Here is a 13,632-nt window from a genome sequence, read left to right as displayed (position 1 = left end):
ATTTTAGTGCACCAATTTTGTTCTTTTTTGCTAGACTGCTACGAATGCCATTACATCACAAAAATTTGCACATGGGTGGAAAACAAAGGAATGTTTATTACCATAAAAATAAAAATGAATAGTTTGCCATCTTTGTGGATTTTACTATTCATGGTAGGAGCATTTGAGCTTGGGAATAGTGTTGCACGGGATCATGTCATGTGGAGAACTGAACTAAGCTCGGAGCCTTTCGACAAAATAGATTCACATACCAGCTGACAGATACCGAATGGGCAAGGAGCTGCCCATACAAGCAGCAAATCCTGTGTAGACATCGCTTGGGAACTTGATTAAATTTCCTTCGGAAGAAAACCCATAAGGAACTGTAAATCAGCAGAAAATATCACAGAAATATCTAGTCCAGATTATCGTACATACATAAACCGTCTAAAAGAGAGCAGATGGGAGTGACAGAGATGGAATCAACATATATGAAGAATCAAAGGGTGCCCAGCTCGGATCAGATACACAGTTGAATGAAACAGGCCAAAAGAATGTTGTATAGTACAATGCCGTTACAGCCTCAGCAGGGGCGCACTAATCAACACGCTCCAATCACAGAAAGCAATACAACGAATGGGTGATCACCATTACACGGATGCAGCTGGATTAGCCAACCAAATCAACACGTAAATCCCTTCCTCTGTGTTGAGAGGAGCGTTGGTCAGAAAAATCAAGTCAGTTTTTGTACAATCATCTCCTCTCTGTCTTCCTAGCTACAAAGGAGGAGCATCATGCCTTTGGATGGTCTCCAAAATCAGCTCCCTACGAAAAAGGCTTGCTTCATTCCAGTGATATGTCGGAACAAGCAGGAACTACAAACCTAATAATCTCCGGGGATCCCAATGCTGATGCTGACAGGAGAGACTGGGTGCAGGTTACAAAGGTTCGAGCTTGCCAGTACGCCGAAGGTTGCATCGTAGGATACCTGGCCTGCACAAATCACCAAACATCTAGTCAGAAATGACAAACTAGTTTCCTATAACTAAGTTGTGAAGCAGCATACAAAGATGACATCATATTTCAGAATGGTTCTCAACTATTCTGCTTGTTATTTTTCAGTCACTTGCACACACAAGTGTTAAATACTGTGCCAGCTACTATAACTGCTTTAACTGTGCACTTGTCATCTGAATTCTGAAAGGATGCCAAAGCCAGTTCCCAGTTAATTTCTGTCCACTCCATAATTTTCAATGGGAAGTCGTAACTTTTTCATAGAGCCAAACCAATGCAGAAATGTATTGCAATATATGATTATATATGCAAGGACATCCCACAAATTATACTGCTGAACTAACACTCGTGGGATCAAAAGGACATGCTAGCCTCACGAGTTATTAGTAAAAGCAGCATCAACACTCGAGCACAAACAGCTTACTCTGCTACATGCAGTACGTACAGGCCTGCAGGGGTGATAGAACTGACCTATTGGATTCTAGTGCCACCAAATCTTCTGATGCTACCAAAAAGTTATTCAAAGTTCTATTTTATTTTAGATTGTACTCCTTCTGTAAAGAAATGTAAGAGTGTTTAGATAACTAAAGTAGTGACCTAAATGCTCTTATATTTCTTTACAGAGGGAGTATTAATTTGTAACATAATCTAACATGCTACAAAAATTAAAAATTAAAAGGGCAGCCTGGTGCACGTAGCTCCCGCTTGCACAGGGTACGGGGAAGGGTCCGACCACTTTTGGTCTTTTGTATGCAGCCTTTCCCTACATTTCTGCAAGAGACTGTTTCCAGGACTCAACCTGTGACCTCATGGTAACAAGGAACAGCTTCACCGCTGCGCAAAAATCAAACTCAAACAAAATACATGTAACAAGCAACATAAAGGAGAAATTCTGCTGTGAATAGTACCTCCCTCCCTCAATCTCTCCAGGATACTGTCTAGTAGGAACTTAGTCACTAATCTTCGGTATAGGCCAACTCTCTTCGTGTGTTTACTGTGCCATTGATAAAAGAAAAAAGCACGCCTAGACAGGCCTTTAATGTGCGCATAATTGCGCTCAAGAAGCATGCCTAGTGCCTTTTCCCACTTAAACTCACACAACTTTCATGCAGAGTCGCTGATGCAGCCAACATAGAATGTTCTCTCTCTTAATAATCAAGTAGTAGCACATTTCTAATTTCTAAGTAGTTGGTCAAAATACTACTGTACCTGTTTTGGTCTTAACCCACAACAGAGAGTAATCAGGACTATGCTTACTATCATCAGAAATCCAACAACAGAGAGTAATCATGACTATGCTTACTACCATCGGAAACCCTAGGCCCTGGCTATTGCTCAAAATTTCTTCTCATCGCTGACAAACATTAGGGCACAATAATCCAGGCGCCCTTAGTTTAAAAGCAGGCGGTGACGCATATCAACACATAAAACTCCCAATCTAAAGTTTCTACCGTACGACATGTAGTGCAAAGTCTACATAAGATTACTTACTACAGTTGGGTATCCTTTTCCGACTTTCAGGTAACCAAAACAGACGTGCGCTGCATTGCCTAGCACAAACTTGTGTGGGCTCAATCTCATTTGATTATGTTCAGTTTAAATGAAACTCCAATGCAAGTAAGGAACTGATAGCCAGCAGCAATTATCACAAGTGAAACATTTCAACATACCTCAAGATTCCACAAATTGGAGATCCACCGTCAAACTGAAATGATCATAGATCCCTTCTCCCACACTACAGCTCGCCATAATGCAACTCCATGCTGGGCACTGCACTTCTACCAACCATATTAAATCTGGGGCAGTTCCTGTGGGTTATCCATTGATGCCCTCAATATCATCCCAGCCCTCCGCTTCCGGTCATCCTTTTGTTCCTCCTTCAAAAACGACGGGTCCTCCCTCAGATCCATGGAATTTGAATTGAGGGCCACTGCCAGGGGCTTCTTGTTTACTCCAATCTTCAGGTGCACTGGTGCCCTCACCTTTGGAACAATGCTCTTTTGGTTCTGATTCTGGTCCCAACCTGTCCCAGAATCAAGCTCCATAGCACTTGCACCCTGAATTGCTGGTGCAAATGCATCAAGGACAGAAAGTTTCTTCCGCTCAGAAGGGATATCAACCTCTGACACCTCCTTGTCTCCATGCGGCAAAGCAGGCTCAAGAAAAGGATTTCTCTTGCTCCCAGCTGGTTGTGTCTCCTTCCCTTTGGCTACACTATCCTCAGAAACCACTGGCCGAAACCCATCAGCGCCCGCAAGGGCCAATCGTTGCTGCAAACTGAGCAGCGACTTCTCGGCCTTCCTCCGCTGCCGCACCTGTTCGACCATGTCCACCCTGTCCTTGGCCGCCTGCTCACTCCACACCTCTGTCCTGACGTAGGTGTGTGGGTCCGGAAAGGCCGGTAGCCACTCGGGAACATGCCTCATCCCAGTCTCCCTCTCAGCCACAGCAAAGCTGGGTGTGGGCTGCGGAGCGCGGGGTATAGGGAACTTGGGCAACGGACGCGTGAATGGCACCTCGTCCTTGGAGTCGACGAACGCCATGAGGTCCTTGACGACGCCTGAGCCGACGAGGCAGCGGCCTGAGGTGCCGGCCCCGGCGAAGCCATCAAAGTCGGTGCCGATTTCCTCGAGGGACTGGATGATGTCGTACTCGTTGGCGAGCGCGCGGCCGGCGAGGTTGGCGTGGAAGGCCGCGGCCCTCCCGAGGTGCGTGAGGTAGCGGAGAAGGACGTCCACGAGCGCGTCCACGGCCGAGCGGTGCGTGCAGTCGAAGCCCGCGGCCTCGAGCGCCTGCGCGACCGCCGCCCGCGCCACGGCCCTCCCGAACTCGTCCCCGCTGCCGCTGCCGCTGCTGCCCGCGCGGTCACTCATACTGCTCCCTCTTGTCCTCCCGCCGCTCCCGACCGGTCATACCGTCGAGCACCTGGCGGGCGTGGCGGTCCCAGATCCGGAGCTAGGGTTAGATCTCTCCTTCAGCCACGCCGTCCGCGCCACCATCCAGGGCGAGCCGGGGGGAGCTAGACGCAGCCGCGCGCCGGAATTGCGCGCCCGACCGCCCTCCCGCCCGCCTCGAGCTCGCGCCCCCGGCGGGATTCGAATTCGGTCGGCGCGAGACGGCGCGGCGGGATCGCGCGGTGGCGGGGAGCGGGGATTGGGCGGGAAATCGAGGGCGGGATGGGTTTGATGGGGGTTTGGAAGCAGGAGACCGTTGGGGATTTAGGGTTTGGGGAGCACGCGCGGGTTCGGGTGGGCTCTGATCCGAGCACGCGGGCGAGCGAGGGGGAGGTGGAGACGAAGGCCTTGGGGAGAAGGGAAGAACGCGTCCGCTTGACTTTATAGAGGAGGGCGTGTGGAAATCCCGTGTGCGCGAGCCGGGTGAGCGGAGCTCGGCGGGGACACGTGGCGCCGGACGGTTGGTTTCGCCTCGTGGACTCTTTCCAGCGTGGACGCCGTGTTCTCCACGCGGGGTTCTGTTCCTCGGGCCTCCGCAGAGGAAGGCGGCCCAACTGGCCCAGTTACAAGTGAAATATGCGGAAGGACAACACTAAAATAGTACAGACATTTGCCTCAAAAAAAACTAAAATAGTACATACATTTGCCTCAAAAAAAAATAAAAATAGTACAGACATAAACTGGTAAAATGAAAACTAGATTCTGTTCTGTTATCCATGGTTGCAATGAACAAGACGGTATGAGAAAGAACAAAATTTTCATGGCTGAACAGCCAGTGATACAGCATTGGCATGCTTCATGCCAACATGACTACAACCCATAACAGGATGAACTGAACAGAGGAACCGGACCGATCACCGGCATCCATGCCGCTGGGAACATGTGGCAATGCAGCATCTGGCACGTCGATTTAGGTCTGTTTGCCCCGTCAGTGGTTACGCTTGTGGACCTCCACGCTGCCTGCTGACGCCAGGTTCGCGGCTCGGTTGCTGCCAAAGTTCTTGCGGTTTGATTCCCTTGCTATTCTCGAACCAAACTGCACAAAGCATCAGATGGAATGGAAGTGAAGACACATGAGTTTCCAGCACAAGAGTGCTCAGGCATATTGTATGTGCCGACAATCGAAATACAGCTGAGCAAGATTATAATGCAACAGTTATATAATCGTCGTTTTTAAGCAGAGACAGATTCATAAAAGGTTTAAACAGTGACATCGGGCCCTCGATTCACACAATTAACTTGCTCTCTTGTTGTTGCCTACTGTAACGTTTTAACACACAACACTACAACTATTCTACTGAAGGAAACAAATGGTTATAAATTATGTACCTGGATTGCTCGCTTTGGCAGAAAAGCAGCTTCTTGTAGACCCAGCAGCTTTGCAACCTGCAGCATTCTCACATTACTGAATCAGCAAAAGGGGGTGGAGAACAGAACATAGTGTGTAACAACTTAAATATAGATAGAGTTCAGAAAAACAAAATGCAAACCTCTCTCAGAATCTTCTTATCACCCTTCCCCACAGGTTCATCAAGTTTAGCGATATCCCATAGTGGAATTTCCAACAATGTTCTGATCACACTCTCATCAAGAAATGGAAAACGAGCCTGTCGTGGGCACATGGGTACACATCAGCCACTAAAAGCCTATAGCCAAAGCTGAACTAAAAAAGCATGACGAAGATTACCTCCTTGCCATGGTCAGAAATGCACCTATCGTCTCTTCCCATGTTTCTTTTCCAAATTCTTTGCACATCTAGTCTCATTTCCTCGTCCAGTGAAACCCATCTAAATAGGGGTACAAAACATGAATTTAATTTGTTTTTGCAATATCTGCAAAAAATCTCAAACGACAGTCACATTATTTAGCATGCAGTACACTAAATCAATGCATACATACCCTCCAACTCTATATTTAGTACGATGTCTACCATAACCAGCACACTGCTCATCAGCTCCAGAACCGACTAAAAGGACTCTAGATGTTGACTTGTGCTTGTAGCGATCACCATCTTGCCCATTCACCCAACCATCCCCGCTAGCAGCTAACCATAGGGCTATACCAATGTTCAAATCCTGTGCAAAAGATCCAGCACTGTAACTCAAATAAATCTAACAGGAGCAAAAGAGCATAGTAAAAATTTACCAACAGTCCATCATATTTTCAAATTAAACAGATATGTGTGAATGAATAGAGCAGCAGTGCTAAATATTATCTTCTATTGTCCAGTACATGGTGCACACACATGAAGACGATTGTGTCATATGACGGAACTATGGTGAGCTGTGATCTCAAGGATGCCAAAGGGTGTTCAGATTTCTACTCCCACCAGTCCACCACTAATCTTACTGCAGCCTCTTACACATAATCTCCCACAGAACCACTAGGAAGACGCAACCACCATAACGAACGCGCATAATAACCAGGTATTTTTATAAGTAAATATAAACTTGGTTAGAAGGGATGGGGAATTCGGGGGGCCGGGAGTTGATGGGCATGCGGATGTAAGTGAGATGAGAACTGGAAGTTTAACGGTCCAAATGTGCATCGTTGCTCAAAGAATGTTTAATAAGTCTTAGTGTTTCATCATAAATTGGGATGTCTTAAAACTACAAATCAAATTCCTCAAGAGTTTCTCGTCTCTTGCAAAACAGGGGACCAGGACTAAAAGCAAACACCCATGTCAAATCCTACCTTAAACTTCCTCCTCTAAACTCCATCTCTCAATTATTAACAAACAGGTCTAGTCCATGAGACCAGTATAAAACTCTTATCTTTTATTATATGCCAAATATGATCCCAAAAGAAAAGATGGTCTTGAGTCTTGACAGACTTTTTTTGTATTGTCATATGCAAAAAAATAAAAATAAAAAAAATGCATGATTCGAAGTTTACAACACCATTCCAAAATCCAAATCCAAGATGAATTAAATCGAGTGACACTGCATGGATGACTCGATCGTTCATACGTTGTTTGGCCGTCAGCATTGTAAACCAAGGAAACTAACCTAATGAAGCATTAGTAGGATATAAGAAGGTACACACCATATAGGTATTTGAAGGGTATATCAGTGACATCACGTGTTCACTTTCCTCTTTCAAGTTGGCCAAATTACTGTCAATCTCAACAAGACGCCATCTGCAAATAAGACAGTGAAATGGATATCATAGTGAACACTTCATTTAGTATTAGTCTGACACACTGATAAAATTTCTTTTACATGGCCAGACCAATGCATCAGCATAATATTGGCTAGCGTGGTAAAATAAAAATGCAGGACAAAAAAAGTTAATCGATAAGTGAACGATGCAACACAAGGATACAGTATCAATCACTTCAATTAAAGCAACAGAACATTTACAGTGAATGACGGGCATGATCGAGGAACTAAGAAAGCACAACCGTAAAATAATGCAAGACGCAGAAGACAGATTATGCACATTAGAGCATATTGATCATCTGATGGATAGAAGGCTTGCAAAGTAAACATCATAAGGTTCATCATGTATGAGGAATTCATTAGGCTATAACACAAGTGCCAGAATTTGAGTCTAGAATTCATTTTGCACAGAAACATGATGGAAGTACTGTCTGTCTTTTGATATGTGCAAACCAGCATCAATACAAAATCATCTATGTTCAGCACCAGATACAAGCCATCAAGGCAAAGAATATCGAAAGTTCAGGTCAAATCACCTCCGCAGAGGGGAGATTCTCTGAAGCTCCTTCAGTCCTGCCAGTGAAGAAACTCTATCTGGAGCTAGCTGCCCATCAAAACTGACATTCAGCAAATCAATTGTCCCTGCGCAAAATCTTAGTTAGTTTGTCCTCAAAAACTAAAGTTTGTGGTGTACTATGAAGCAACTAACTTCCTTGCTATTATGTTAAAAAGATGATAGTGATGAATAAAATGTAGTAGCAACACACTTGAACATACATTTGGAATCAAGGCACTGGTCTAGTAATGCTGCAAGTATCATGGAGTCCAAGCCACCAGAGAAAAGGATTGCTATCGGGGCCAACTCCGCTTCCTTGAGTTTATTCAGATCACCCTGTCCACAGCAAGGACTCTGTAAAGTTGGCCTGATAGACTAGTAACAGAAAATGCAACATGAAAAAGGTAGAAGCATTTTCCTTCCAAGAAAGAAGATAGAACCATTTCAATGAAGGTCTCAAATCATTATTACACTGGTGGAGTTGTAAAAAAAGAAGGCAATATTACAAATATGTTGGTTACTCACCTGATACAGTATGTTCACATTGGTTCGCAGCATTACAGATTCCCTTAGTGCAATTAATACTCTATGTGCTGAAACATGATAGAAAAGTATCAGCATTAGTAACTTCCTAAAGTTAAATTATCTCGGGTAATTTTTAGCAAACATCTGATGCACCTGACTGTATACCTGGAGATAGGCAAATATCTGATGGGAGATCTCTTTTCTCAAACCCATTACTTGTACTGTCTTCAGCTTCTCTGAAACACGAAGACAAGTGATGGTTCCCTTTGTCAACAGAACCCATGGCCGAAACCAAGCCATCCACAGTAGGAACTGTTGATTGTCTCTCCCATCGTATTAACGTATGCAACGAAGAATCCGTCCAATCATGTTTTCTAACTTCGACGACACATCCTTCCCTCGTACATGCGGCATTATTATCAAGGTCTTTCAGGTGAATGCTGTATATCCCACAAGGAAGCTCTTCCCAGTAGCTAACTTTGGTATGGTCAGAAAAATCAGGGTCTGCTCCTGCCTCCAAACCATTTACTTCTGTTGCTGCAGGAGTGAAGAGGAGTATATATGAGAATGGACATGCACAATTAGATACGAGTTACAACATTGAAAGCATGTACAAATTCAGAAACATCACAGTTTATTTTCAGTTCAGGAATGTTTTCACCTTTTGAAAAAGATGATGAACAAACCATTGATAAGATACTAAGATAGATACATGAATTCACGCTTATCTTACCAGAGTTATTCCTTGAAAACGAAGGGGGTGATACTGATGATAATATAAAGCGTGAATCATCAGGAGTGGGCCAATGTACCAACAGGCTTCTTCTCCCAAATGCATCCCGGCCAAACCACAATGTTTTTGAGTCTGTCTGGAAGTTCAATGTGACATCTATGTTAGGAAACAGAGTCTACAATGAAATGAAAACAAGCCAAACATCACAATTACCTGCCTGCCAGTATATCAAAGCCCATGGTCCTTTAATAGTGGAGAGGATCTGTGGAACTGATTTCCCTACGCTCTCACGGCAAGGGTATGCTTCATCTCTATCAGCAACATGGAGGTCACAGCAACAGCAAGATTCCAGTGAAGACAAGAGTGATTGTGTGTCATTCTGATCATTGGCAATGTTAATTCCTCCATATATCTCACCTTATAATGAAAATAACAAGAGCAGTGTGAATTTCATGTAACATAATCACTCCAGTCCTTAGATACTTGGATTAAAGGAAAGCAACAATAATATGCCATCAATACATCGATGTGTGGTTTAAACTAAAAATCAGAAGCATTTCCTGTGTACTGAAATCAGGTATATGTGCACCATGCAAAAGGGATTACAGTTGCTGTTGAATGTAAGTCTGATCAACAAATCATTTAAGAAAAATAATCAACTAAGCACTACCAAAAATGTGGATGTCCCAGTATATAACAGCATATATGAAACATATCAGAAGACATCGATTTGTAAAGAAAAGAAAAAAGAAAAACAATACCGTCTTTTTAGTTTAACAGCATTACCATTATACACTAGAACACTTCCTGATTGCGCCACCAGTGGCTGCGAAACCGGCTCAGCTCCCCTGAGCTGCAGTGTCGCGCCAATGAAGCACAACTCCGTGGCACCAACACCACCACCAACCCCGTCTCCACCGTCACAATCTACGCCATCTGCAACACACAACAGTCGTCATAAGGGATGGCCAAAGCGACCAAAACTCCAAAGCATTACAAAGCATTAGTGAGGGAACCGCCACCTGTAGCACCTACGATGCTGCTGTCCGCCGCGCAAAGGTGGAGCCTATGGCATCCAAGGCTGTCCGGGCCTCGCCGCCGCAGGGCCTCCTTGAGCTCACCCACGGACACGCCCTTCCCCTACATGTACAGCTTGGCTCGATTAGGGTTTAGGGTCTGGGAAACAACAATGGGGAGGGGTTTAACTCTGCTTTGGTTGGTTGTACGGATGCTAGTGACAGTACCTCGTCGGAGAACGGTGTTCCGGATGCAGCGGCTTCGGCGGCGGCGGCGGCGGTGGAGGGGGAGACGACTAGGCAGTCGCCGGATAGGACGAGGGCTATGCCGCACATCGCTGACTTCGGGACCCGCTTGCCAGTGGGGCGCAATCGCACGCTCCGGCGCCGTGCATAACTTTTTTTTCTTCTTTTTATGGTACCTCTTTTTTCTTTTTTTTTTAGACAATCTCGCGAAGCTTTATTTAACCCGAGCTCAAGTTTACATATACGAAAGAAAGGTCTCCGGGGTGTCCTAACCAAACATGGCGGCCCACCCCCAACCGTAGAACATGCTTCGCTAAATTGTGAGCCTCGAAATTCAAGCTCCTAAACTCGTGAACAAAATTACAACTCTGGAAAGAATGACTATGATCAATTATTTCATGTAAAATTGCTCTATAGCTTGCCAAATGCTTCTGCTTGATGTCGTCCACCACCACTTTGCAATCCGATGCAATATGTATGCTCTGGACATTGAGATCCTCAGCAAGTGCTAGTGCCTCCCGAATAGCTAACGCTTCAACCGTAGGAGGATCAGATATATTCTTGAGGACAATGGCGGATGCCCCCTAAAAAACTCCCTCTTTGTTGCGGCAAATAGCTGCTGCAACTCCTCGGCCCCGTGCTATCGCAGCATCAACATTGATCTTTAAGAAACCATCAGGAGGCGAAATCCAATACGTAGGCGGACCCTAGGTTGACCCGCTGTGTTGTTGCATGGCTTTTCCAGGGCATAAATATCTGATAAATAAGACTGGATGAAACAATTTGTTGCCATAGGACTCTGGAAGATGTCCTCATAAATCGCCTTCCTTCTTGCTCGCCAAACAGCCCAGAGCGTGACAACCAGCAAGACAAAATCCTTCTCTGGTAGCTCGTCGTGCATCGAGAATAACCAGTTTTTTCGTCGATCTCCTGGTTTTGGCTTACCTTATCTGTCAAAGCCTCGTCAGCAAGGGCCCAAATGCATCTCGACATAGTACATTCCAGCAGGGCATGTCTTCATGAATCCTCGCATTCGCACAAATTACACAAGTGTGTATCCGACATGTGGCGATGATGTAAAATGTCCGCTGTTGGCATCGAGTGTCGCGTCAGGCGCCACAAGAAAACCTTTAGCTTGGATGGGACCCTTATGTGCCAAAGATCCGTCCATGCCTTTCGCGTCGCGCTCGATGCTGAATTTCCTGCATTAACATCCATCCAGTTCTCTCTGCTCTCCTTTGTGTTCATGATCATATGAAAAGCCGACTTCACTGAGAAACGGCCATTTCTCTCGCTGGACCATGCCCAAAAATCATCTACCGCCCTCGTACACAAGGGTATCAGGATGGTGTCTGCGTCGAAAGGTAAGAATGTGGCCCGTATCAAATCTTCCTTCCAGGATGCTGTTGTGTTATCGATCAGCTCAGAAACCATCATAGGAGGATTTGTAACTAGTGAGGTGATCGGCCGCATTGGTCCAACCCGAGGCAACCAATTGGTCTCCCATATGCTTGTTGTGGCTCCATTCCCAATGCATCTAATAATACCCTGCTTCAATATATCCCTGCCATCGATTATGGCGCGCCATATCTGAGATGGTTTGCCGCCAAGTTCTGCTTCTAGGAAGGAATGGAGTGGGAAATAGACAGCTTTTAGAATTCTGGCGCTAAGAGAATTGGGTTCCTCAAGCATTCTCCACGCCTGCCGTGCGAGCAATGATAAGTTGAAGATCTCTATATCCCTGAAACCCATGCCACCGAGATATTTTGGTTTTGTCATAACATCCCACGAGACCCAACATGGCTTCCTCTTCCCCTGCTTACTTCCCCATCAAAACTGTCTGATGATAGATGTGATGTTGTCACACAAGCCTCTGGGTAATCGAAAGCACGCCATGGAATAAACCGGTATGGCCTGGGCAACCGACTTAATCAAGACTTCTTTCCCTGCAGCTGACAATAGTTTCTCCATCCATCCCCGTACCTTCTCCCAAACTCTATCTCTCAGATATTTGAAGGTACCCATCTTTGACTGTCCGATGTCTGTTGGCATTCCCAAATACCTGTCACTTAGAGATTCATTTTGAACATTTAGAACTTGCTTGATATTATCTCTCAAACTCTGGCTGCAACCCTTGCTAAAGAATATGGATGATTTCTCCATGATTAATCCTCTGCCTCGAAGCCCTGCAATATACATCCAGTAGGTTTGATACCTTTGTGGGCCCTTCAACACTTGACTTAAAAAGCAACAGGCTATCATCTGCAAAGAGGAGATGGTTAACAGACGGAGCTGTCGGTGCCACCTTGATCCCTTCAAAACCAGACGACTGAGAACTAGATTTCAAGAGGCACGAAAGGCCCTCTGCTGCAATCAAGAAAAGATAAGGGGAAATAGGATCTCCCTGCCGGATTCCACATGTAGGTGTAAACTTCTCTAATTTCTCACCATTGAACAACACCGAGAAGGACACAGATTGCACCATAGACATCACTGTTTCGGCCCAAGCATGTGCAAAACCCAACTTCTCCATCATGGCTCGGAGATATGACCACTCCAATTTGTCATAGGCTTTCATCATGTCCAGTTTCAACGCACAATAATTGTTGGACTTAGCTCTATTTCTCTTCATAAAGTGCAAACACTCATATGGGCAAATAATATTATCAGTAATCAACCGACCTGGTACGAAGGCCAATTGTTCCTCAGAGATGATATCTGGAAGAATTACTTTGAGCCTGTTGGCCACCACCTTCGACGCAATTTTATAAATGACATTACACAAACTGATGGGACGGAACTGAGAGAGTTGGGTCGGATTCAGAACTTTAGGTATAAGAACCAGGACAGTGTCGTTCACACAATCAACTCCTTCCTCTCCTCTGACGATCCTCAAAACTGCTTTGGTCACTTCCTCACCACAAATATCCCAATGCCTTTGATAGAAATGAGCTGGGAAACCGTCCGGTCCAGGGGCCTTCGTTGGGAACATTTGGAAAAGAGCAGTTTTTACTTCCTCATTTGTGTATGGCGCTAGGAGCATAGCGTTCATTTGTGGAGTAAACTTGAGTGGGACCGTCGAAAGTACCCGATCCATATCAGCAACGCCTACTGAAGTGTACAGATTCTTATAGAAATCAGTTACCATCCTCTTCAGCTCCTCTTGATCTTCTATATGTGTGCCCACAGCGTTCGCTAGTGCTTTTATCATGTTCTTCTTCCGTCGTTGGCTTGCTCGCAAATGGAAAAAGCGTGTGTTTCTGTCCCCCGCCGAGAGCCATTCCAATCTAGCACGTTGCCTCCACATGAGTTCTTCTCTGTGGTACAACTCAACTAGTTTTTCGTTGATTTTCAGCTCTATATGAGTCGGTGCTGTCCGACTAGGATCTGCTCGCAGGCGCTCCAGCTCCAACTTCAACTGTTTGATTTCCTTACAGACAGACCCAAA

The 13,632-nt window shown here is 45.3% G+C and overlaps 1 protein-coding gene and 1 pseudogene across 3 annotated transcripts; both read right to left on the bottom strand.

Annotated features, from left to right (window-relative positions):
- Positions 1 to 398: 398 nt before the first annotated feature.
- On the bottom strand, positions 399 to 4,286 carry LOC112136073 (transcription initiation factor pseudogene; annotated as a pseudogene). Its single transcript, NR_154555.1, has 2 exons — positions 2,664 to 4,286; positions 399 to 972 (listed from the first exon to the last, which is right to left on the bottom strand). The product of NR_154555.1 is annotated as a transcription initiation factor pseudogene (transcript).
- A 254-nt stretch (positions 4,287 to 4,540) lies between these two features.
- On the bottom strand, positions 4,541 to 10,342 carry LOC109733535 (asparagine synthetase domain-containing protein 1). 2 transcript variants are annotated; one of them, NM_001401511.2, is made up of 15 exons: positions 10,167 to 10,342; positions 9,945 to 10,062; positions 9,709 to 9,858; positions 9,136 to 9,339; positions 8,923 to 9,054; positions 8,355 to 8,726; positions 8,190 to 8,257; positions 7,886 to 8,000; positions 7,645 to 7,750; positions 6,993 to 7,086; positions 5,847 to 6,022; positions 5,635 to 5,734; positions 5,438 to 5,554; positions 5,277 to 5,333; positions 4,541 to 4,983 (listed from the first exon to the last, which is right to left on the bottom strand). In NM_001401511.2, the coding sequence occupies exons 1-15, from the start codon at positions 10,272 to 10,274 to the stop codon at positions 4,876 to 4,878; spliced, it is 2,025 nt and encodes a 674-aa protein (NP_001388440.1). In that variant the 5' UTR covers positions 10,275 to 10,342; the 3' UTR covers positions 4,541 to 4,875. The 2 variants fall into 2 exon arrangements, with proteins under 2 accessions (NP_001388440.1, NP_001348067.1); NM_001361138.2 differs by having other exon boundaries at positions 8,923 to 9,058; positions 9,140 to 9,339.
- Between the last annotated feature and the right edge of the window lie 3,290 nt (positions 10,343 to 13,632).

The sequence above is a fragment of the Aegilops tauschii genome, chromosome 5 (assembly GCF_002575655.3).
Source record: "Aegilops tauschii subsp. strangulata cultivar AL8/78 chromosome 5, Aet v6.0, whole genome shotgun sequence".
NCBI classification, from domain to species: Eukaryota; Viridiplantae; Streptophyta; class Magnoliopsida; order Poales; family Poaceae; genus Aegilops; species Aegilops tauschii.
The sequence above is the reverse complement of the archived record's forward strand: the minus strand, read 5'-3'. Positions and strand labels throughout refer to the sequence as shown.